Raw genomic sequence first — 26,149 nt, forward strand, 5'->3', positions numbered from 1 at the left:
CACTGTGTAGACACTTCCCCCTACATCACACATGGCCTTTGTAATGTGATTACGTAACGCGTTGCAGAGCTAGTGCAAGACTCGCATTTGTAGTTAAAAAGTATATAAATTTGTATTTTTTTTAAAAATGACCGATTGTTTCACTAGATAAGATCCTTATTCCTCGTCTGGGATCGTGTAGAGCCCTTTGAAGCTGCATTGAAACTGACATTTGGACCTTCAACCCGTTGGTAATTGTTGAAGTCCACTATATGGAGAAAAATCCTGGAATGTTTTCCTAAAAAAACTTAATTTCTTTTCTGAAGAAAGAAAGACATGAACATCTTGGATGACATGGGGGTGAGTAAATTATCAGGAAATTTTCATTCAGAAGTGAACTAATCCTTTAAACACCTCTGATTGGTCATTGAGTTCAAGAAATCAACAGATATGCTTGTGATTGGCTACTGTACATTGCTTAACGCTGCAAAAACACATTTTAAGCCTTGTCGTTCTTCAGAGCGCAAACACAGATAGGCACTGGAACGTTTGCCAAATATGTTTCGCCAATATGATAATATTACAGTGAAAACTGATCCTGGAACAGTAGATTATATGCAGCTTTTCTCTCTAAAAGCAGTCAAAAGCAGAAGCTGGTCAGCTGATTCATATTTCTGAAGATGTGTTGTTTAAAGTTTCCATTGTAGCGTTGTACCAGTAGTGACAGCACAACCTCTGTCAGGTTTTAAAAGCATTTCCATGTATCATTGATTTGAGGAAGTTACATTAATATGTCTCCATAAACATTAAGTGATTGATTATGTGTCACCATAAATTATGCCGTATGTCATCACTCTTTAAACTTATATTGTCAGTGCTTTGTGCAATGTTTTACCACACAAGTTGAACTCTCATCTTAACTTGCATTGACTGAAGAATCTACATTTTGATCATCTTTCATGAGTATTTAACCAAACACAGAGGAGCAGCTGTCTGGTCGACTCCATTTAAACTCATAATAGAAGATCTCACAGACCACTATAAAATATTTATCTCTGCTTGTAAGACTCATGCAAAATTTACAGGCTGGGAAAGGTGACATGCAATTCTCAGTGTGACTCCTCCCTGAACTGGGTCATGTTATGGCTGGCAGTTTTCTCCTTTAGGTCCTTCTTAGACAGCATATTTATAGAACTACAGGACAGATGACTGGAGCTCGAACAGCTTTCTTATTTGGACAGAAGCCATGTTAAGATTGCGCAAACCTCAATATGAATATTTCATGAGAGAAAAAGAAGGGTGGTCAACCTAAATCTCATCTTTTAGTAAAAGATGATGGAATAGTAGATGGTCACTCTCAGTAAACGGTACCATTTGTGCTGAATTTTAATTTTTTTTTTTAATAAAGACTAAGAGAAACTTACTTGTATTCACTATAAACAATGCTGGGTTAAAAACAACTCAAGTTGGGTATAAAATGGACAAACCCAGCAGGTGGGTTAAATGTTTGCCCAACTTGCTGAGCAGTTTTAAAATGACTATATGGCTGGCTTAAAATGAACCCAAAATAGGTTGGAAATTAAAAATCAGACACATAATTACTAGAGACAACAATAATCAAAAGATGAAGATTCATTAATAAGCAATTTAATAAAAGTTTATTGTTTCATTATGGGTATGTTCTTGGTTAAGGTCTTCAAACACTACAAATCAAAACCTCTGTAGGCAGTTTTTTTGTTAACAATTTAATCTATTAATTGGTTACATTTCTTTTTAGGTTAATCAGAAAGGTAAAGGCGAATAAAATTTGACCATTAAAGAATACAATACACTAATCACAGTTTTAATCAAACATGTAATCAGCTCCAGGCTTCTTGTCATCAGCTCTTGAAATCCGTTGTGACAAACAACTCATCAGTCTTTTATAGGCTACACAGGATGTTAGGTTATCTCATTGATGGACAGCATTTGTAAACATTTCTATTGCAGCTTCTGCTTTCTCATGTCCTTGAACTCCAGTAACCTCAAGTGAAAGTCCTTTAAATGCTCCTCCAATAGAACCACAGTTTTCCATGCCTTACAGAAAAACACATACACATACGGACATTCTGTACGGGCAGTCCAACCCACCTTGTCTTGGGTTTGAACAGTTACTGTACATCTTTGCCCATACAATATAAGGCCTATCCTGGAAACAAACAAAAATAAATAATAATGCAATAACAATAAACCCATGTGAAAAATAACAACACTAGCATAATTTTAAAACAAAGTACTTATTGCAAATATAATATACTTTTCGTTCAGTTCGCTCTTAAGTATATTGACACTTAATTGCATGTTAATGGCATTTACAAGAAAATGAAGTTTAGTTTAGATTTATATGAAATGCAATTAGCTGAACTTTGGCGGGGTTTTTTTTACCCGCTAAAGTACATCTTTACTTTAATTTCATAATTGCTTCTGTTGTCTTTCAATATGATAATATAAGTGTACTGCCGAATGTACTAACAAACTAAAATATACTTTAATGTCCTTTTTATTGAAACTTGTGCCATCTATTTTAATGTATTTAAAATTACACAGTAATTTACACAGTTGCAATTTAGTAAAATTTAAATATTCTAACTTTAGATGTAACATCAAACAACACACTATGCTTAAAATTATAATCAATACTTTACATGTGTAATGGAAGTTTTGTCATCATATAAAGTGATCGTGTCTCTTCAGAAAATGCATAAAACTGCCAAAGTCATGTAATTTCACTAAACAAGGCTTCATTACGTCGTAAGTGTTTCGAAATTTCAATGGTTCACCACTGGGGGCGTGACTTTGGCAGTTTTTTTAAATCGCCCATCACTAGATATTGTTGAATAAAGTCGTTATTTTTACAAAAAGTATTCTCGTCGCTTCATAACATTAAGGTTGAACCACTGTAGTCACATGAACTGTTTTAAATACGTCTTTAGTAGCTTTCTGGGCATTTGAAAGTGTTAATTATCACACTGGCAATGGAGGCCTCACTGAGCCATCATCAACTACATGAGGGTAGGTAATTAATGACTGAATTTTAATTTTGGGGTGAACTAACCCTTTAAGCACACTTTTTTTTCACAAGTGAAGGCTAAATATGTGTGGCAAAACACATTTAAAGTAAACAAGGAGGCAGGGTAATTGCACAATAATAGAAAAAGACAGTGAATTTCAATAAACACAACATTACAACTTTACATTAAAATTTCATTTAAAATTTAATGGGAAGTAATGGGTACATGCCAATTTCTTGATATTCTAAACATTTATAAATAATTAAATTAAAAAAAAATGAAATGGCCATACAGTATATATCACACTGTTGGTGCCACTTCCTGATAATTATTTGTACGGCTATGGCAGGTAAGCCTATTTATTTTCCCTCACTGGGGTTTGGCCTTTGCTTAGGTTATAAGCTACAACCTTTCTGTTTACTGCTGCTCAAACCCACGCTGCTGTGAGGTTGGTCTCTTTGTTTTCGTTCCAGACCTTCCCAACCCCAGATTTATCTCCTCATATCCAGCTTTAACAGCGTCGGTAAATCGCACTCAGCATGACTCGCTCTCTGCAGGCCTAAAAACCCTGTCGCAAAATGGAGGGAGCTGTTTGTCTGTGAGCCTGTAAATTTCTGGAGCTTTTTAAAGAGCTGCCTGCTGCCTCTAAGACCCAATAAAGAAGAGGATCCACAGAGTCGAATGAACCATGAATGAGCTTCAGCCCAGCGGGGTAGAAGAGACTTTATACCTGCTCGCATTCTTTTCTTGGTTTGACGGGAGTAAATGGAAGTTGGGGCCCGCTTCATGGTACACCAGGGGCCTTAGGGGCCCTTGATTTGAGGTTGCTTCTTTTCTCTGTAGGATTTTTCTGCTCACATTGTTAGGCTACTATCTACATCAGTATTGATATATTTGAAAATTACATTTTTGTTTCAAAAGCTCTCTGTCCACACTACAGCATTTTCAATCACTGAAACTTCGGAAATCCCTAAAATCATCTTAATGTGCATGCGTAAAACATTATATAAGCTCACTGAGATGATACAGAGAGACCAGACATAATAAAGTTCTCACGCTATTCTTTTGGCACAATCATTTTGTTAGTAAAATATCTCACCACTTATTGGTCGCACTCTATCGACCATTCCATGTGTCTAAGGCCCTGTTTCCACCTGATATTAAGATGCGTTTTAGTCGATCGGATCACAAGTGGATGACGCTAAATATAGGTGTAAACGGGGTCTGAACCATTTTGAGCTTGTCCACTTTCAACCACTCCCAAAGGTAGTTGAAAACACATTCGACCCGATTGCTTTCATAGTGAAGACCATAGACCGTAAAAAAATATGGACGTAGTGTCCGTGACTTCACCGATAAATTTCTGAAGAGCATTTTTGAAGTGAAAATGAGGCCGCTGCCATCTTAGCAGCATGTCACTGCACGTCACTCCCAGATAACTGAAAATGGGCAAAGAGATACTATCTAAAATATTAATATTCTAATGATATAACTTATCTTTATTAGTTAATAAAGATAACTTATATCATTAGAAAGTTCTAAAGGTTTACTGTCAATATACAGTGTCTTTTTTACGATGCTCCAGCACCAGTAATTGTAATTTGTGTCGGGTGTGCACATGACAACACGAACAATCAAACAGGACTTTATACCTTCATAATGAAATGGCAATCACGAGATGAATCCAATCCGTTGCACTTGGGTAAAATGTCCATGAGGTCCATTGAAAAACAAAAAACAGTACTTTTTGTCCACAAAAGCATTAAATCCATGAAATATTGATATATTATCCATTGTTTGCATCACATTTCTTCTGAATGATTTGCTGTCCATCATCGTTCTAAAAGAAATTATGCAACCTGAGCAACATTTATGTTGTAAAACTGTATATGATCGTATATACAGTATCTAACAAACAAATGATCCCACATCCAAAGTATAATTTTTCAAAATGCAGCAGTTTTAGTTATAATATCCAAGCAGTGCTGTTAGAGTTTTATATCTTTCCGCCTTTGTCATTGTAGTAAATCTCACGAACAAAACTTTTAGCCAATGCCAAGACGATCCAACAAGGTGTGTTCTGTTTATCTTCCACATGTGTGCATATCTACACAGACGCACATCTGTCTCGAGTCTCGACTATTAACACAGCAAGCCATATTATTTTATAATTGTATAAAAAAAGCACAAACAGGCCAGAGATGCCAAGTTGATGGCTCACAGACAGCAGCGGCAATTGACCTGTCACTCAAGTGACCACGCCCTTAATTATGCAGAACTTTAAGGCTTAATATAATTTAAACAAACGAAAAAATTTCACCCCCCTCAGAGTTGTCATGAAGGGCAAAATTAGCAGTATAGACCAAAACCTGTAAACATGTTTTGTTTTTGTTTTTTTTTCTGCTCTAAAGTTGGCCATTTTAACATGGGGGTCAATCAGATTCTGCTCTCTTTTGGAGCCTGTCCCTAGTGGCCAGTCAATGAATTGCAGTTTAAGTCACTTCTGTATTGGCTTCAAGAGAAACTGTGGGAGGTTGCCGCTGTGGTTGACGCCGAAGTGTAGCTACTCTGACCGCATAAGATGCCTAAGAATTATAGTTACCTGACAGCATCGAAACCCGAGTCGAATGACATCTCGTTCCTTTTGAACACTATCACTTGGGAATGAAGTCTCTAGTGTTCCATTAACTTGCTGTGCAGCAAAAATTAGGCAGACTTCAGATTGATGTACCTTTAGTTGGAAGTTTCTCATCATCCAATCGTTTCCTTCTGCCTCAGTACTAACCTGTAATGATCATGTTAGATTAGCGAGTAGGTGATATGCTGTTAAACAGTGGACAAACAGTGGCAGAGCTGACCATCTGACCATTGAGCAGACTGTCCTGTCCAGTGAAATCACACAAGTCTGGCCAATAATCTCTAATGGCTCTGTCAATCCTGATCTCCAGTTTGTAGCGGGTTTTGTGTACTGAGATTGATGCCTGGGTCAGGCCACCAGGACGGAATGTGTGTGTGCATGTGTTTTCGTGTACATTGAGTGTGTTAGACCCTCAGAGTTTGTCTGCAAATTGTTTTTGTGAGGTCCAGCACTGGTTCCCATGTAGCATTTACAATGAATCACTCAGCGAATGTTGCTCTTGGACTAGGTGGCTGGAAAGGACGAAACAGAGAAAGAATATAACAGCAGGGAGGGTTCCCACTTGCCTGAACTGTAGCCTAAACTATGAATATTTGCTCTACCAGACTCTGCAGAAAAGACCAGTTTAAACCAGCTTGAATTCCCATGCCGTTCCAAGTTGGTTTATGTTGGTTTGATACTGTAATTTACAGCATCATTACTCCAGACTTCAGTGTCACATGATGCTTCAAAAATCATTCTAATATGATGATTTAGCAGTTAATGAACAGAATTTCATGCATCTTGCGGAATAACATTGTAGCCGGAGCTACTTCTCACAGAGTCACGCAGGTACTGTGCTAGTCCGCAGCGGTGCCGACTAGACCGGTCTAATAGTCCGAATATAAACACTTTATGATAAGTGTACCATAATGATTCAGGGTAAGACAAAAATACGGTTTGGAAAATGGATTCATGTTGTACATTCTCAATATATAATTTTTTTAAATTTTGAACACAAAAACGTTTCGGGCAGCAGCTTTAAATGTATTGTACATATTTAATACTGTAGCCATACAGAAGTGTATCTAACTATGCCTGGATTTTTCTCTTTTGTCTTTTCCCGATTTACTCTGATATGGAGAAGTACTAGTACTTAGACAGAGTTCTCTCTAGAAAGTTTCCTGTGAGAGTATAAAAGCTGTTCTGTTGTAAAAGCCTGATTTTGTATATAGTTTATAAGGGGATTAAAAGCCCACAGCATGCTTTGTGAAACCTTTCTGTCTGCTGTTATAAAGCAGAGCCTGTGGAGATGAATGAATGCTGTTCTCTGTTCAGTCAGAGCCAGCCGCTGATAGCATCTCTCACTGCATGCTCTTTCACATTAGGAGAGAGCGAGAGCATGGCATGTCTGTAACGGACTAATGCCAGACAAAGGAATCCACATCACTTTTCTCTCCTAATCGCTCACAAAGACATGCTCATGTACGTGTCTTTATGTTCACCTGCATGGGTCTCTGTTTTAAGCTTAAGCGGCAATGCTAATGACAAAGCGGCTCGTTCCTCCTTCGCATGCACCAGCAGAGGTGTAAAGAGTAGCACTACCTGTGAACCATACTTAAAGGGATAGTTCACCCAAAATTTTAAATTACCCCATGATTTACTTCTCCTCAAGCCATCCTAGGTGTATATGAATTCTTTCAGACAAACACAATCGGAGATATATTTAACCCTTAATTGCATGACTGTTTCGCCAACCATTCTTACATATTCGGGTCTTTATTGACCCGGATCTATATCTAACACGGAAGGATCTCTACTTGTCGCAATAATATAAAACTCCTCTGATATTAGAGTAGCAATTACAGAAGAATAAAATAAATCATATTTTGTTACCTTTTGGAGCTTGAACGGGCTCAGTTTGAGCAGATGTTTCATGCCATCATCACTGTCCACGGCAGAGCTCATTTCCCAGTAAATTCAGCAAATAATAGGCTTAACATAGTTTTATGTTTGAGGTCGCAAATATGAGCCCATTCGCGATCTCAAACATATTCTCAGAACTATATAATTTTCAACATCTTCAAAATCAATATTTCGATCGCTAACAGCTTCACCAGATCCATCCAGTGACAGTTACAGTCATATTTGATTGCGTTTGATTATTTTCTCTGCAGTAATTCGCTAAGCCATTTCATGTTTTTCTTATTATTTCGTTTTCTGTCTGAATGAGTCATCACTTCAGCATTGTGTCTCAGACATTGCCACCTTATGGAATAAAGGTGAATTGCACTTATTCCATCATTTAAGATTGTATTACTGTTGTGCAGAAAAGACACACGTACACTGATACACACCTCGGGTCGTTAGCGACCCTATACAATTTTTATAAAAAACTGAATTCAAAAGTAGGTATTCTTTTATAATTTTATGATTTATGATTTTCTTGTTATATTCTTTATAATGAATCGATTGAGGAAGGTTGAAGTCTGACCCGAGGTATGCATTTAAGGGTTAAAAATATCTTGGCTCTTCCAAACTTTATCATGGTAGTAAATGTGGGAGATTTTGAAACCCAAAAAATGCATCCATCCATCATTAAAATAATCTATACGGCTCCAGGGGGTTAATACAGGCCTTCTGAAGTGAAGCAATGGGTTTTTGTAAGAAAAATGACATATGCATACGGTCGTCTGCCGGAAGCTAGTTATTTGAATCATATAGTTTGAACTGAGTCACAGAAATAAACAATGTCATGATAATTATGAATATACCATCATAAGCAGTTGAAATAAAATGCAATAACTTCCACCTCTAAAACAAATAGATCACACAGGCAAAGAAAATAATGTTAGCCTACAGGCAAATAGCTTTAGGCATTGCTGTTGTTATTGTAAAATTTCAAAAGCTGTGCCAATGTGTTTACCAAAGTGAATACCATTTCATATTGACTTCAGTGCAAACCTGTATATGATAATGAATTTATTTGGGGATCACTCATGTATTGGCCAGTAATTGGTATGGGCTGATAAAAGCAATTATTTTTAACATAGGGTCTGTTTGCCCCTATGAATCACCCATAGTTCAAGCCAGGGTTGCCAGGTCCTCAGTTTTTCCCTAAACCAAACATTATTTTTAGCATGCCTCCCATCCGATAATCGCAAAAGCTTTGTTAGTTGTGAAACAAATTCTCAGCTTTCAAATTCTGTCCATTTTATCATTTAATTCAAACAGTAAATGGCGCTTTGACGCTCTTAAATGTGACATGAGGGATAGAGCCTCAGTTCAAGCAGCAGCGTGGAGCGCGAGTCTCTTCTTCCACTTTAATAAAAGTTATAGCACGAAAAAACATGCATGAACATCAGAATGTATGTTGCAAGATACATTACAACTTACCGAAATGTATGATGTCTCATGTAATCACTCAATCAGTGTTTCAACCACGAAAAGTCGTCAATAAAACGGCTTGTAAACAATGTCACTTAACGTGGCAATTAAGTTATCCAATGTTCACAGTCCATTAGTTAGTTATAAAAAAAAACCCCCACTAAAGATAAGCTTATTTACCATTAATTATATATGCTTGTTTGAATAAATTTGTCATGAAGAAAAATGTTTATGAGAACTACTTTATGTGCAACTGAGTTGTATACCAAATGAGAGGGTTCCCTGTATAGTTGACAGCATTAGTTGGGACAGTTTTTTTTTTCGCTTAAGAAAATCAAACTATCAGAATCGGGATATATAATTCTGAATAATTGGAAGAGAAATTTAGTATCAGTGCTTCTCTAGAATTTATTGTAATTATTTTAATTCCTTACTCTCCTTCTCTCTGCTCTCAGGTATACCACGGTACCTCAGTCAGCCAGAAGCGGCATCAGTGCGGGTGGGTGACAGTCACGTGCTGAACTGTGAGGTGAATCCAGACCTGGTGTCTTTCATCCGCTGGGAACAAAACAAAGAGCCGGTTGAGCTGGATCAGAGAGTGTTCACGCTTCCCAGCGGTGCTCTCGTTATCAGCAACGCCACAGAGGCAGACGCAGGCCTGTACCGCTGCGTGATCGAGAACGCTGGGCCCACCAAGACCAGTGAAGAGGCGCAATTACAGATACTGCCTGGTAATTATTCCATACTTATAATCACATGAATATATCATCACTAGTTTTGTCAAAAGTACCAACTTCAGCACTAAAAATGTGACGATACCAGCATTTCCCCCAACACTGTTGAGCAGATTCTTAAACACCTCTGATTGGCCATTGTGTTCACGCGCTCAACAGATGTTTGTGATTGGCTACAATTATCAATAGTTGTAACTGTTAAAGTTAGGTATTGGGTAGGATTGAGGGATATAGAATTAAGGGTCATGCAGAATAAGGCATTCATCTGTGCTTTTTATATATATATATATATATATATATATATCTCACAAAAGTGAGTACACCCCTCACATTTCAGCAACCATTTTATTATATGTTCTCAAGGGACAATACTATAGAAATGAAAATTGTATATACTTTAGAGTAGACAATGTGCAGCGTGTATAGCAGTACAGATTTACTGTCCTCTGAAAATAACTCAACATACAGCCATTATTGTCTACATAACTGGCAACAAAAGTGAGTACACCCTAAGTGAACATGTCAAAACTGTGTCTAAAGTGTCAATATTTTGTGTGAGCACCATTGCAATCTAGCACTGCCTTAATCCTCCTGAGCACGGAATTCACTAGAGCTGCACAGAATGTTGTTGGGATCCTCTTCCACTTCTCCATAATGATATCATTTAGCTGCTGGATGTTAGACACATGGTGCCTCAATAGGGTTCAGGTCTGAAGACATACTTGGCCACTCCATCACCTTCAGCTTCTTCAGCAAGGCAGTTGTCATCTTGTCGGTGTGTTTGGGGTCATTATCATGCTGTTCAAACCAGTTTCTGAAGGGAGGGCATCATGTTCTGCTTCAGAATGTCACAGTACATGTTGGAATCCATGTTTCCCTCAATGAAGCTCAGCTCCCCAGTACCAGCAGCACTCATGCAGCCCCAGACCATGATGCTACCACCACCATGCTTGACTGTAGGCAAGACACAATTTTCCTGGTACTCCTCACCAGGGCGTCACCACACATGCTAGACACCATCTGAGCCAAACAAGTTTATCTTAACTGTTTGTGGGCTTTTTTGTGAGCCAGCTTCAGAAGATGAGGACACATGCTGGACACCATCTGAGCCAAACAAGTTTATCTTAGTCTCATCAGACCACAGGACATGGTTCCAGTAATTCATGCTCTTGGACAGGTTGTCTTCAGCAAACTGTTTGCGGGCTTTCTTGTGAGCCAGCTTCAGGAGAGGCTTCCATCTGGGACGACGGCCATACAAACCGACTTGTTGCAATGTGCGAAGTATGGTCTGAGCACTGACAAGCTGACCTTCTGCTTCTGCAACCTCTAAAGCAATGCTGGCAGCACTCATGCATCTGTTTTTGGATCCAGCTTCTGCACCTGACGCACAGCACAAGGTCTCAACTTTTTTGATTCAATTTCTTTGGCCTGTTCCGAGTGGAACCCGTCTTGGAAAACCTCTCTATGACCCTGGCCAGTGTACTGTAAGTCAGTTTAATGGTGTTACTGATCTTCTTATAGCTTAGGCCATCTTTGTGGAGAGCAACAATTCTAATTCTCAAATCCTCAGAGAGTTCTTTGCCATGAGGTTCCATGTTGAACATCCAGTGATCATTATGAGAGAATTGTACACAAAGCACCACATTTTAGCTGCTCTAATACAAGATCCACACATTTGTATTGTCCTATCAAACAGACAAAAACATAAACATGATGAATAGGACATGTGGCTTTGCATGGTTAAACAATATACAATTGTTATCACCTAGGGTGTACTCGCTTTTGTTGCCAGCTATTTAGACAATAATGGCTGTATGTTTAGTTATTTTCATCTATACTGCTATACAAGCAGCACATTGACTACTCTCAAATATATCCAAGTTTAATTTCTATAGTATTGTCCCTTGAGAAGATATACTAAATGGTTGCTGAAATGTGAGGGGTGTACTCACACACATATATATATATATATATATATATATATATATATATATATATATATATATATATATATATATATATATATATATATATATATATATATATATATATATATATATATATATATATAATCATTCAATGTTTTGCTTTTATTCATAACCCTTTGTATCAAACATTTTTTAATTCATGAGAGACAAATTCAGTCAGGTTTGTCCAAAAAAGTTTTTTCCTCAAAGAATAAAAGCTCTTAGGGGGATAAGGCCAATTTGCATGCATTTCTCACAATAAAAAATGCAAGACATTGAATATGATTTTTCCTTGATTTTTCATGCCCTACTGAAACTCACACAATTGCGGGGAGAGAGAAAGCTTTAAAGGAAGCCTCTTGGAGCAGGACGGCCACATGTGGTGTTATGAAAGAGAACAATGTAATTTATGCTAAAGTTAAAGAGGATTGAGCTCCTTTGTGGCAGATACTCAGCAGGCAGATTTATTTTTCCAGGCAGTCATGAGCACCGAGTGAGATATTAGAGAACATGAACCAGGCCTGAAGCACCGTCGCCTGCTGAGGTTATCGCACCAAACATGGAGCAGGAGGCCACACGATTCAGTAATATGTAAAGAGAGAAATAAAAAACCCTTTTGAATTTCTTTTCCCACAACAAGATAAATAAACAATGGGTATTAAAGAGAAAAATTTTAAATGCTTAAGCCTAAAAGGTTAAGTGTATACTTTCTATACCAGGGTTGTCCAAACTCAGTCCTGGAGGGCCGGTCACTGTCCTGCAAAGTTTAGCTCCAACTAGCTCCAACCCCAGTTAAACACACCTGAACCAACTAATCAAGGTCTAATTAGGCATGCTAGAAACTTCCAGGCATGTGTGTTGAGGCAAGTTGGAGCTAAACTCTGCAGGACAGTAGCCATCCAGGACCGAACTTGGACACCCCTGGTCTATACAGTTAATGTTAAAAAATAATAAAAGTATGTTATTTGTAGAAGATTGCCAAGGAGAGCCACTTTTTAAACATTGCTGTTTATTTAAGTGCCATGACATATCAATTTATAGCTCAACCAATAGCGTGAGTTTGGGGTGGGTCTACCTGTTTTTTGACCAATGGCAGCCAAAAGGAGTGTTTAGGAAACCTGTATGGAGCAAATGTAATTTCATTTAATAATTTCATTCATTGAATTTGGTGCAACTAGTGGAGCAAAAATCCTTTATCTGTAAGGTCAAAAAAAATCTTGTTGTGCAGCTTCTTTTTCTTAATCAGTCTTTTGTCTGGTTTTCCAGTGAACATCCTTAAAGGATTAGTTCACTTCAGAATTAAAATTTCCTGATAATTCACTCACCCCCATGTCATCCAGGATGTTTCTGTCTTACTTTCTTCAGTCGAAAGGAAATTAAGGTTTCTGAGGAAAATAATCCAGGATTTTTCTCCATATAGTGGACTTCAACAGGGTTCAGCGGGTTAAAGGTTTAATTGCAGTTTAAATGCAACTTCAAAGGGCTCTACACGATCCCAGATGAGGATTAAGGATGTTATCTAGTAAAACAATCAGCCATTTTCTAAAAAAGAAAAAAAAAAAAAAGTATATACGTTTTAACCAGAAATGCTCATCTTGCATTGCTCTGCGATGCACCACACATTACGTAATCACGTTGGAAAGGTCATGAGTGACGTAGGTGGAATTACCGCGGTAGGGCGAAAAACTCATCTTGTTTTCTCCTTCAACTTAAAAATCATCCGACATTGTTGTTTTACCTTTTTTTTTTTGTAAAGGGCATTTGACTTAGTCTTTGCACGTTCGCTTTGTAAACACTTGCTCGTTACTTCCGCCTACATCATGTGTGACCTTTCCAACGTGATTGCCTAATGCGTGGCGCATCGCAGAGCAGTGCAAGATGACCATTTCTGGTTAAAAAGTATATACATTTTTAATTTTTTTTTAGAAATCTTCATCCGGGATTGTGTAGAGCCATTTGAATCTGCACTGAAAATGCAATTTGGACCTTCAACCTGTTGATAACTGTTGATGTCCACTCTATGGAGAAAAATCCATAAAAAATATTTTCCTCAAAAATCTTAATTTTTTGACTGACGAAAGAAAGACATAAACATCTTGGATGACATGGGGGTGAGTAAATTATCAGGAACTTTTAATTCTGAAGTGAACTAATCATTTTAATGAAACAAGATAAATTAGCTTGGATAGTTAGATTTTGTAAACTATTGAATAATTGTCTGAAGAGAATATATAGCCTGATTTGTGTTTATCTGATATTTTTTCTTAGCCCACTTTTTATGCCAAAAAAGCCTAAATTCTCACTGTTAAAGAGATAGTCCATTAATTTATTCACCCTCATGTGGTTGCAAACCTCTATGACTTTCCTTCCTCTTTGGAACCAAATGTTGGGAAACCAAAGAACATTGGACCCCACTGACTTCCATTCTATGGGCGCTGAGACATTTCTCATCATGTTTTATGTTGTCCGACAGAAGTAAGTCATACAAGTATGGAATGACTTGAGGGTGAGTAAAAAAAAATAACACAATTTTTTTATCTTTTGCTGAGCTAGCACTTTAAATAAGCAAAAAGTTTCCCAATAAAGTAAGAAACATAAACTGAAACTTAAAGTCTGTATGAAACTGAAGTTTTCCTCCCTGTTGTGACGTATATCTGGGTGAAATACTTCTCAAACAAGAACAAATATAGAGCGGGACTCAGTAATCTAATCACACCGCTGAAGATGTAATTAGTAGCTAGTAATTAATTACTCTCTTAGAGTATCTTACCCCACACTGATAGTGAAATATATTATTTGAAGAAAAAAAAAAAAAACGTATAATTTATATTTATTTTGTCTTGGGGCTGTTTGGAAAAATTTTACTGACAAACAAACAACAACAAAAAAAAAGATTTTAAAAATGATTTATTTACTTATTTATTTTTTTGCTGTGTCAAATAAAGCATAAGGACAGATATTGACTGCATTCCCTTCTCTGTTCTGTGCAGAATCAGGAGAGGAGAGGACTCTGGAGTTTCTCCTGGAGCCTCAACATGTGTCTAAAGGCGTTGGGGAGAGTGTGCTGCTCCCCTGTGTGGTGACGGGTTATCCCACACCCTCAGTCACATGGATGTTCAAAGACCAGCTCATTGAGGACAGGTAGGGATTTGAATCTCTGTTTGCATCATCAAACATAATTTTTGTCTTCACAGATCTCCAGGGTGGATGAATAGACTGCTATTAATAGATCCAGATCTCTGCGCCCTGAATCAGACAGTGATTTCCACTAACAGGTCATTGATTCCTCGGTGTGTGCCAGTGTGACGAACATGAGCTTTGAGTCCCGCTGTGGCAGCAATGTCCACTTTTAGGGATTGCTCTCTGTGTATGTCTGCTGTTCTGCTGGCATACAGCCCCGTCCCAGCTGCCCGAGTAAATAATTAGAGTGACGGCGCCTGCCTGAAAGGTGTAAATGCCAGTCAAGACTGCAAGAGTCTCTCTCACACCTCTCTCATGAGAAACACTGCCAGGCTGTTCACAGATTAGACCTGGGAAGCCACTTTTTCATGCTTCGTTCTCATTAGCTGCTGGGTGTCCAAAGGGCACGTGTGTCCCAGAGATTGTCATCAGCCGATGTTTTCAACACTGCATACTAACTAAAAAGTACCACAGCCATGGTAAACTTGGAGATAGAAGGGAATTTTAAAATTGTGATATCCAGGCCTGGAAAAGTCTGGAAAATGAATTCAAATAGAGATGCACTGATATTAATTGATTTCTCGATTTTAATCGATTCTCATTTTTATGAACCGATATCGATTATTAAATCCCAAGAATTGATTAGTGTAGTCTATTTTCAGTTGACGAATTAATAGAACATTGCAGCGTGCCTCCTATCCAATAAATGGCAATAAGCTTTGTGCTTTGTTATTTTTTATATAAAAACAAATTCTGTCCATTTTATTAAAAAATTAAAAAAAATAACCATTTTGGCACTATTTAATGTGGCGTGACAGATCGCTGCATCACTTCAGTTCAAGTCAAGGCAGCTATGTTGCCAAGTCTGCGGTTTTCCTGTGGAATTGGGCTACGTTTTACACCGTTGCCGTGGGTTGTTTTTCATTTCCGCAGGTTGAAGTGAAGAATTTTACCAGGGGAACCCCGTCAAAAATGCATATTTTATCGTGGGACATGATAAAACATGATTGGGCTAGTTTTGAGTAGCAATTGACCCTTTGCCGGGAGTTTGATTGACAAGCATTCTAACCAATCATAACACCGAATCTGCCATTTTGTCCGACAAAGCAGTCAGGAGTTATAAGATTAACCTCGGTGGACTTGAACTTGAAAAATGGTGTGTACTGACGTCTTTCAGCATTTGAAACAACATTTCTTCTCATGTTCATTCATGTTTATTTGATTCTATAAATTAATTAGTAGGAAGAGATGATCGGTTCACAAGCCACTTGAGCTGAGGCGCTACAGCAATCTGTCATGACACATTAAAGAGCCACAAAATGTTTTTTACTTGGTTGAATTTCTTAAAGAATTACACAACTTGAAAGGTGGGACTTTGTTTAATCTGTCGACGTGTTGTCAGTGTCCTCTTTGCTCCGCGATGTATTTTTCACTCTATGTGGCATGACAGCGCCATGGCTTGTCGACAAAGCAACAGTAACTAAGGGGGCGGGTCTTTGCAAAGGGTCAATTGGGCAGGTCGAACACCCGAAGCTATGTTAAAAGATACAGCACAACTTACCAAAATTCATATCCTGTCTTATTCAATCACTCAATCAGTGTTTCAACCGCAGAAAGACGTCAATAAAACAGCTTGTAAACAATAGGCTGTCATGTAACTTCACATTTACCTCAGTAAAATCATATTCAGTGACCATAACACCTTAGCCAGCTAGAAAAATTAACTTTTGCTAAATATATGCACCATAATACATATTCATTATAATTTTTTATGTTCTTCAATATTTAATGCATGTTTGAATAAATCTGTCAAGTTTTTATGGCAGCCACCATTTAAATGTTTATATTTAAAAAAAATTACGTAATTGTAAAGTTAGTATTTTAAATTTATTATTATTATAAAAACTTCCTTGAGTGTAATTTAAGTGTTTGTACTGTATACAAATCAGTTAATTTAACCTTCAATATTATATTAATGTAGTACGAACTGACTCCCACGTACAGTTTACAGCATCAGTTGAGAGATTTTTTTTCCTTGAGAAAATGTACTGTTCCTTATATATCAAATCAAATTTAGAAATTTTGTCTCAATACCCAGCCCTAATATTAAGATTTTTCACTATTTTGTAAAAAAAAAAAAAAAAAAAAAAAAAAATACATATATAAGGTATTTTCAAACCTGAGACAATTTGAAACCTGTCACTCCACCAAAACGTTGAAGGTTAAAAAAGTTCATTAAAACATAATCCACAAGAATTGAGATATTTTAATCCAAGTCTTCCGAACAAAGACATGATCAATTTTATATGATGAACAGATTTAATTAGTCAGCACACATAACAGTACATGATAGAGCACATCAAATATGCTGAATGGAAGATCAGACGTGCTTGCTTGGCATGTGAGAACCACATGGACTTTCAGTGAAGGGACAGAAATCTCAGGTTTCAATAAAAATATACTCATTTGTGTTTCAGTGATGAGTGAAAGTCTTGTTTTTGGGTCATTTTTGGCGAACTATCCCTTTAAATTATATATATAAAAAAAAATATTAAGTGATTATTTGATAATGGCAAAGGATATCTACATGGGAAAATAGGCATGTTCAATTAAATAATCAGCATCATCCAATAGCGAATGACTGGAAAAGTCAAAGAAAAATCGTGGAATTTCACTGGCCAAAAGGTGTGGAAACCCTGTACTTTTTTTTTTTTTACAGGGTTTTATACTTTTTGTATGTTTCTCCATGCAAACTTCGTTCACAATGATTACAAACTAGATTTTTAAAAATGTTTAACAAAATGTGAGTGGTGCTTTCCATGCTGTGCAAATAAAGAGAAAAGAAAGAAGTCCAGTTTATATGATATTCTGTTCCCTTCAATGCAACTGGTATTTTTCACCTGTTTTATTGTCCAGATTGCTTAGAAATGTAATAGCACACCTCTTATAAACAACACACTCGATTTGAGGAATCATTCATGTCTGTAGCACAAAGAGTGCAGCACTAGTACCAAGTTATGTACTTAGTTTAGTGGTTTGCTCAAATCCCTAACCGTTAGTATGAGCAATTTTAATAGAGTTGCTTTTCCTTAGTGAACACGACTAATAATTGCCTTCAAGTAAGTTTGTCATAACAATAGTTACCACATTCATTGGCTTGAATATAAGTATCCCTAGAGTTGCCATCTTCACAAGATGACTTCATTAATCAAAGGATCTGCTTGTGGAACAAGGGCTGAGGTAATTTTACTTGATGACTGAAAAAGATGTTTTGCTCTGGACAATTAAAACGTTCCTGCAAGATTATCACCCTCAGTTCCTGAAGACAGTTCCTGGGTTTGGACTGTCAGTCAGTAATTGGGAATGCTGAATGGAAGAACAATGGAGAATATTGTTTAAGAACGTACGCAATATCAGACACCGATTGAACGAGGCAAAGTCCTTTCTTGACATATCTGCATTTATGAAAACGTTTTGCATGCAGCTGCCTCACCGCCTCTGAGAGGGGCTGCACTGTGGGGATTAACCACGGTAAACGGACGAGTCAGAGAGGCAGAACAAGAGAGAGCAGATAGATGAAAGGGTACAGTGAGAGTGACTGCTGATTGCCTCATATTGGGCTCTGTATGAAGTGTGACTTCAGTCCTCCGAACCTTAAGACACAATTTAAATGTCTTACAAAACATATTCTCAGTTCCTTTGATCATACTGTGCAATATGTATCTCCAAATATTTATGTAGGACAGAAGCATTCAGTTCATTTTGTGTGTATGAATATTTTCTGATGTAAATGGGTCTTTATTTGTATAGAAGCTTGTTTCCGCCATGGAATAAAACAATTTAAAAGATAATTGCAACTTTTTATCTCACAATTCTGACTTTTTTTGAAAAGTCAGAAGGGCGAGATGTAAACTTGTGATATAAAATCTCAATTGAAAGTTATAAAGTCAGAATTGTGAGTTATAGTCAGTCTTTTTTTCCCTCAGAATTGGACTTTATAACTCACAAATGCGAGTTTATATCTCACAATTCTGAAAAAAAAGTCAAAATTGCCAGATATAAACTCACATTTGTGAGAAAAAAGTCAGAATTGAATGAAAAAAGTCAGAATTGCGAGAAAAAAAGTCAGAATTGTGAGATGTAAAGTCACATTTGAGAGAAAAAACGTCAGAATTGTAAGATATAAACTCAAATTGTGAGGAAAAAGTCAGAATTGTGAGATGTAAAGTCACATTTGAGAGAAAAAACGTCAGAATTGTAAGATATAAACTCAAATTGTGAGGAAAAAGTCAGAATTGCAAGAAAAAAACGTCAGAATTGTAAGATATAAACTCAAATTGTGAGGAAAAAGTCAGAATTGCAAGAAAAAAGTCAGAATTGTAAGATATAAACTTGAATTGGGAGAAAAAGTAAGAATTGTAAGATATAAACTTGAATTGGGAGAAAAAGTCAGAATTGCAAGGAAAAAAGTCAGAATTGTAAGATATAAACTCGAATTGCGAGAAAAAAGACAGCATTTCAAGAAAAAAGTCAGAATTGCAAGATATAAACTCGAATTGCGAAAAAAAGTCAGAATTGCAAGAAAAAAGTCAGAATTGTAAGATATAAACTCGAATTGCTAGAAAAAAGTCAGAATTGTAAGAGATAAACTCGAATTGCGAAAAAAGTCAGAATTGTAAGATATAAACTCGAATTACGAGAAAAAAAGTCAGGATTGTAAGATATACAATTCTGTAAGATAAACTCGAATTGCGAAAAAAAGTCAGAATTGCAAGAAAAACATCAGAATTGCAAGAAAAACGTCAGAATTGCAAGAAAAAAGTCAGAATTGTAAGATATAAACTCGAATTGCAAGAAAAAAGTCAGAATTGCAAGAAAAAAGTCAGAATTGTAAGATATAAACTCAAATTGCAAGAAAAAAGTCAGAATTGCAAGAAAAAAGTCAGAATTGTAAGATATAAACTCGAACTGCGAAAAAAAGAGTCAGAATTGTAAGAAAAACATCAGAATTGCAAGAAAAACGTCAGAATTGCAAGAAAAAAGTCAGAATTGTAAGATATAAACTCGAATTGCGAAAAAAGTCAGAATTGTAAGATATAAACTCGAATTGCTAGAAAAAAGTCAGAATTGTAAGAGATAAACTCGAATTGCGAAAAAAGTCAGAATTGTAAGATATAAACTCGAATTACGAGAAAAAAAGTCAGGATTGTAAGATATACAATTCTGTAAGATAAACTCGAATTGTGAGAAAAAAGTCAGAATTGCGAGATATAAACTCGCATTTGTGAGAACAAAGTCAGAATTGTAAGAATTGCGAGATATAAATTCGAATTGCGAGAAAAAAGAAAAAAAAAATAGAAAAAAGTCAGAATTGTAGGATAAAACCTCGAATTGCGAGGAAAGCAGTCAGAATTGTGAGATGAAGCAAAGACCTATTTTATTTTTTATTCAGTGGCGGAAGCAGGCTTCCATACTATTTGCGCACTATATACATTAAATAAATTCTAATACTGAACAATATTCTAGGAATTATTTGGGCCGTTTTTATTGTTTACCTTATGAATTGATTGTCCTGATGGCGTTATCCACACCAGCTCAGTGAAACTACTGATCAACCAACTAGCCATTCATCCTGTCCTCTTGTTTCTTGTTTCTTTTTTCTCGAATTGCGAGAAAAAAAGTCAGAATTGCAAGAAAAACGTCAGAATTGCAAGAAAAAAGTCAGAATTGTAAGATATAAACTCGAATTGCGAGAAAAAAATTCAGAATTGCAAGAAAAAGTCAGAATTGTGAGAAATAGTCACATTTGCTAGAAAACATTCAGAATTGCAAGATATAAACTCGAATTGCGAGAAAAAAGTCAGAATTGTAAGATAAAAACTCAAATTGCGAGAAAAAAGTCAGAATTGCAAGAAAAAAGTCAGAATTGCGAGTCATAAACTCCCAATTTGCGAGAAAAAATGTCAGAATTGCAAGATATAAGCTCACATTTGCTAGAAAAAATTCAGAATTGCAAGATATAAACTCGAATTGCGAGAAAAAAGTCAGACTTGCAAGAAAAAAAGTCAGAGTTGCTAGAAAAACAATGATCCCAATGATCCCTGAGGCATTGTTATCCACAGCAGCTCAGTGAAACTACTGATCAACCAACTAGCCATTCATCCTGTCCTCTTGTTCCTTTGCTCAATTCTCTGGAACCCCATTTACAATCCAATTTGGGATTGATTATTGTCTGCTACTCACCCGATCTATAAAGGTTGGGTTAAATGGCGGGATGGCCATTGGCAGAGTTGCTTATCAATGTTAATGGCCTATAATTTCTGCAGCCTTTTGTTCAAGATATGTATTAACAAGATTAAATGCTGTTTTCAGCTCACGCTCTCATGATATCAAATTTATGCTATTTGTAATAGAGTCTGGCCATGTAATGTTTGACCAGAAGGAGGGGAAAAAGTAGCATGCTTTTAAAAACATGATAATGATACATTAAAAGAATATACTTAAGTGCAAACTAAATGTTACGTTTTGCATTTATGGTAAAAAAAAAAAAAAAAAAAAAAAAAAACTTTAGCTGACTTTAATGAATTGAAGTTATTACATTTAAAATAAATTAACTTTAAATCTAATATCGAATAACACATTGCAGTTAAAAATATCAAGTACATTACATGTGCTTCAATATGTTAGTCAACACTTCAAAATAAGATTACAGATTATTGAAACATACTGTAAAGTAAGACTTTTAAATTTGACATTATTACAAAGTGCACTTTCTACAAGTGCTTAGAATGAAAGTACTCTTAAGTGGCCTGTTTTTTCATTAATATTATATTATCTGCAAGTAAAGTTATTTAATAATATAATTTTAAGATATGAAGTTCACATTCAATACTTTTTTCAGCTCTGGCCTGGTGATTAGCCCAAGTAGAGTATACATTTTTTTTAAATATTAAAAATGTTCTGGTCCTGTTCCCCCTGTCTTTCCCTTTATTTTTCTGTTTTCTGTCTATTCTCGAATTTAATAAGTGGCAATGGTCAAAATTAATAATTTGGGGTTGCACTTTATTTTAAGGCGTCCTTGTTATATTGTAGTTATACATGTAAATACTGAGTAAAATTAATTAACCACATGTACTTAATATACATTTAGACCGTGTCTCCACTCTTTTTTCCAAGGCTAGTATATTTGTCCAGTTGTTTTCAAAGGGAGCACCACATTTTTAAAACACCAGAAGTGTAACGAGGCTCTAAACGTCTATTTGAGCATTTTTTACCGGTCACGAGAGTTGAAGAATGTTCAACTTTGGGTAAAACGCTGCGCTCATCACTTTCACTTTGTAACCAACCATCCAATCACAGTGGAGGAGGGGCGGGACAAATACAACACCGACCAACCGCCACATTCTGCTTGTACAACGTCAATGGATGACAACAACAGGCATAATAACGAAGCAAAATAATTTAAAACAAGAACCAGAGCAAATACTTTACATTGTATTGACAATTTTATGTAGAAACTTCTGCGGATATTCGGTATCATAGCCAGCAAAGTGTCTTAACTGAAAAAAAAAAAAAAGTTGTGTTGCCCAAATGCTTTCAAGTGCCCACAGCTAGGCGTTTTCAGCTGGCTAAAAACGCTTTGGTGGACACATGGCCTTAGGGTTAGGATTTGGTTTTAGGGTTAGTTGCATGTAATTATGCATAATTTACTGTTATTACTATAATAAGTACATATAATATAAGTAACAATGACACTATAAAACAGTGTTATGTAATTTAGTTTGAAAAATGTAAGAATCTGGTTTGCTGCTATATTTATGTATTGTTTATTCCTACCCTGACCTTTTACTGTCTGGAGATACAGGGTTTCCTCTCATATGGGATAGAGAAACAACACTGTCTATTAGTCCACACAGATGGAGCCTATTGAGCTCCCTCATGTGTGTGTAGGGGAAAAAGTGTTTTTCTAATGCCGAAAACCAAACAGTGCTTTATTGACCGTGGAGTCTTACCAACTGCTCTGATTCCCTGGCACTAGCTGCATACCCGTCTCTCAGGCTGGGATCTTCTCGGCAGATAGGCGATGATGAGCCACTGGGCAGAGAACTGAGAGAGATAATAGCAGGTTCGGGCTTCTTAGTGGGAGTGTAACAACAGGCTGAAGGATAAACACTTAAGACTGGCACATAAAGCTAGAGGGAGGAAAGAAAATCCATAAAAGAGAAACTGACAAAGAGAATTAGATATTATTGTTTGGATCCCAAGTAATATCATTTATAGTCTTCTGTTTCCAGACTTCTGACTTCAGGCATAAGATGTAGTTCATGTTACAGCTAATTCTGACCTAGAACTGAAAAAGGAAGTGGTTGTCTCATTGATGTAAAGTGACCAACCACTTCGCTGTTTACTACTTTGTTCTATTTCAAACAAGTTTCTTTCAGTGATTCAATGCTATGATCCAATTATTTAGATATATGACCATGTTTTAAATTATAGTTCATCTTGGGTTTTTTGGGGCCATGAAGTCAAAAGAGAATATTTTAATAATTTAACAAGATATTTGCATGTTCACGGTTCTTTGTTATCAGTTAAAGGTGCAATATTTTGCAAGTAAAATATCCAAAAACCACTAGGCCAGTGTTATATAGAGTATTTTGTTCACTTGAGTACTTACAATATCCCAAATGTTTGCAACTATTTGTAAATCGTGAGAAAATTGCAATTTTAACCAAGGCTCCGGGACGTGTGAGGAGTCGTCTGTCAATTGCGTCATACCCTCGGTTTCTGGTTTCATTTTGTAGAAACCATGGAAACACCAAAGAAGCTTTAATATATTACATGTTTTAAAAGACAAGGGAACAACTGTTTTGATATATTTATGGACAGAAAACCAATTATTGTTATATACCTCAACACGTTTAGTCTTATAGTTTAAATGTAATTTTCTTGATTTTTTTGCGAGTACCATGCTTTACCATGCCTCAGAGAAAAACACTATTATGTGAAGTAGCTAACATAGCATAATCAGATGCAGATTTATTTTTAGTAACAGTAATACAGCATTTTCTCCATTATATAGTATGTTTTAAAATTAATTGCATGTCATTTATCAACACAAGCCATCCAGCATTTAATATGATAATCTAAAATCAATCTATGTTACTGCAGTGTGTAACAGTGTCTCACAGCAGCTGCCGAGCGAACGCAACGTTATAAAATCATTTTCAACACACTCAAATGTATCTAATATGATAAACAGAGCTGCGTTACCTCATACTCATGACCGGAAAAGCGGAAGCAGCGCCGGGGACTGTGGCATAATAAAAGTCCTGCTGCTCGCGGCCTCGTTCAGCTCCCACAACACTCGGTCCTGCTCTGCTTCATACTACAGTAACGTTAATATTCGCAGCCATGAACATGATTTCTTCCCGAGACCTATCCCAATACTTTTCCACCAGCCGTTGAGGTGAAGAACACATGTCCCAAGATTCCGCGCTCAAACTTGGCGTCATCAAGCTACGCCTTTGTTTTGAATGGGCCTTTAGCGACCTCTAGTGGACATAAAATATTACATAAATATTTGCACTTTTAATGGTCACATGAGTTACAGGTAAACAAATGAATTATTATAATCCTTTTTAGTATGTTTTATTTAGATTCTTTGTATTTTATTTTAATTTTACATTTTTATGATTTTATTAATTATTAGCTTTTCATCAACTCATAAACCCCAATAAATCCCAATATGTTGGGAAACATATTTTATAGGAATATATAGGAATGTAGTGTTTACAGGAAAGTAAACAGCTTGAAGTTTTTTTTGCATGCCATTTTTGCATGTAATCTGCATCAGAGGTTCCATGATGAATGGTCCGTGGGTGGGCCGTCTGAGGCTAACACTACAGTGCATCATTTATGACTTTACTGGAATGAAAAGTGAAGGGTTGGAATGCATAGTGCTGGATGTCTGTTTTATTGTTTGGCAGGACATTGCCGCTGTTGTACAAACCATGCAGCACTATAGCAGGATTCATTTAGCCAAATGTCCAGCAGCTGTTTGTCACTGGAACATATGAATTTTGTGGCTGCCTCTCCATTTCTGCCTCTCATCTCTCTTTCCATTTTTTCCTCTCCCATTTCCCTCTGTGAGGTCCACTGTGTCCCATCCCTTTAGGAATGGCTGTGGCCTCTCTGTGCACTCAACAGCTAATGACATATCCACGGCTAAATCCAGCCTCATCCGCCAGTTCATTCAGACCTCTAATGTGTGTATGTTACGCAGGTTGTGGCTTTGGGCTTATAGTAATGTGCTAATCAAAATATTAGTTAACCTGCAAAACAAATAAAGAAAGGTATGATGATGGTCCATCTCAGCCCAGCTGGAAAAAACAAACACTCTGACTCATTGTAAAGATGAAGCTCTTCATATTGATTTTACACTAATTTTTTCCATCTTCTGAGGTATTTCATTTGAGGCTCCGTTCTTTAAAAGAGCAGCATACGTCACACTGGACAAGCCAAAATAATATGACATTACCTCATATGGATTCTTATGGCAGCTTGTTTCCAATGGTAATTTTTTATCTCACAATTTTAATTTTTTTTCTCGCAATTGCAAGTTTACATCTCACAATTCTGACCTTTTTCTTAGAATTGCATAAATATAAACTCTTTTATAAAGAGTTATAAAGTCAGAATTGCGAGTTATAAAGTGAGAATTGCGTGTTATAAACTCACAATTGTGAAATATAAACTCATTTGTGAGTTAAATAGTCGGATTGTGAGATATAAACACAATTGTGAGATATAAACTCACAATTCTGACTTTTTCTCCGAATTACGTGATATAAAGTCGCATTTGCGAGTTATATAGTCAGGTTTGCGAAATATAAACTCAATTGTGAGTTGTAAAGTGAGAATTGTGAGATATAAACTCACAATTGCTAGTTATAAAGTCAGAATATGCAAGATATAAATTCGATTGTGAGTTATATAGTCGAATTGCAAGATATAAAGTCAGAATTTGTGTTATAAAGTCAGAATTGCGTGATATAAACTCACAGTTCTGACTTTTTTCTCAGAATTGCATGATATAAAGTCGCATTTGTGAGTTATAAATTCAGAATTGTGTGATATAAAGTCAGAATTGTGAGTTATAAAGTCAGAATTGTGAGCTATAAAGTCAGAATTGCAAGTTATAAAGTCAGAATTGTGAGTTATAAAGTCAGAATTGTG

General features: G+C 36.4%; 1 protein-coding gene across 8 annotated transcripts in view; it reads left to right on the plus strand.

Moving 5' to 3' along the window:
• The window catches only part of neo1a (neogenin 1a), a 192,246-nt gene that overhangs the window by 99,687 nt on the left and 66,410 nt on the right, over positions 1-26,149 (plus strand). For all 8 annotated transcript variants that reach the window (XM_067400078.1, XM_067400075.1, XM_067400079.1 and 5 more), the window contains exons 3-4: positions 9,489-9,764; positions 14,725-14,875. In XM_067400078.1, coding sequence (XP_067256179.1) covers positions 9,489-9,764; positions 14,725-14,875 — 427 coding nt within the window. The remainder of the gene's footprint in view (positions 1-9,488; positions 9,765-14,724; positions 14,876-26,149) is intronic.

Source organism: Chanodichthys erythropterus, chromosome 11 (assembly GCF_024489055.1).
Source record: "Chanodichthys erythropterus isolate Z2021 chromosome 11, ASM2448905v1, whole genome shotgun sequence".
NCBI classification, from domain to species: Eukaryota; Metazoa; Chordata; class Actinopteri; order Cypriniformes; family Xenocyprididae; genus Chanodichthys; species Chanodichthys erythropterus.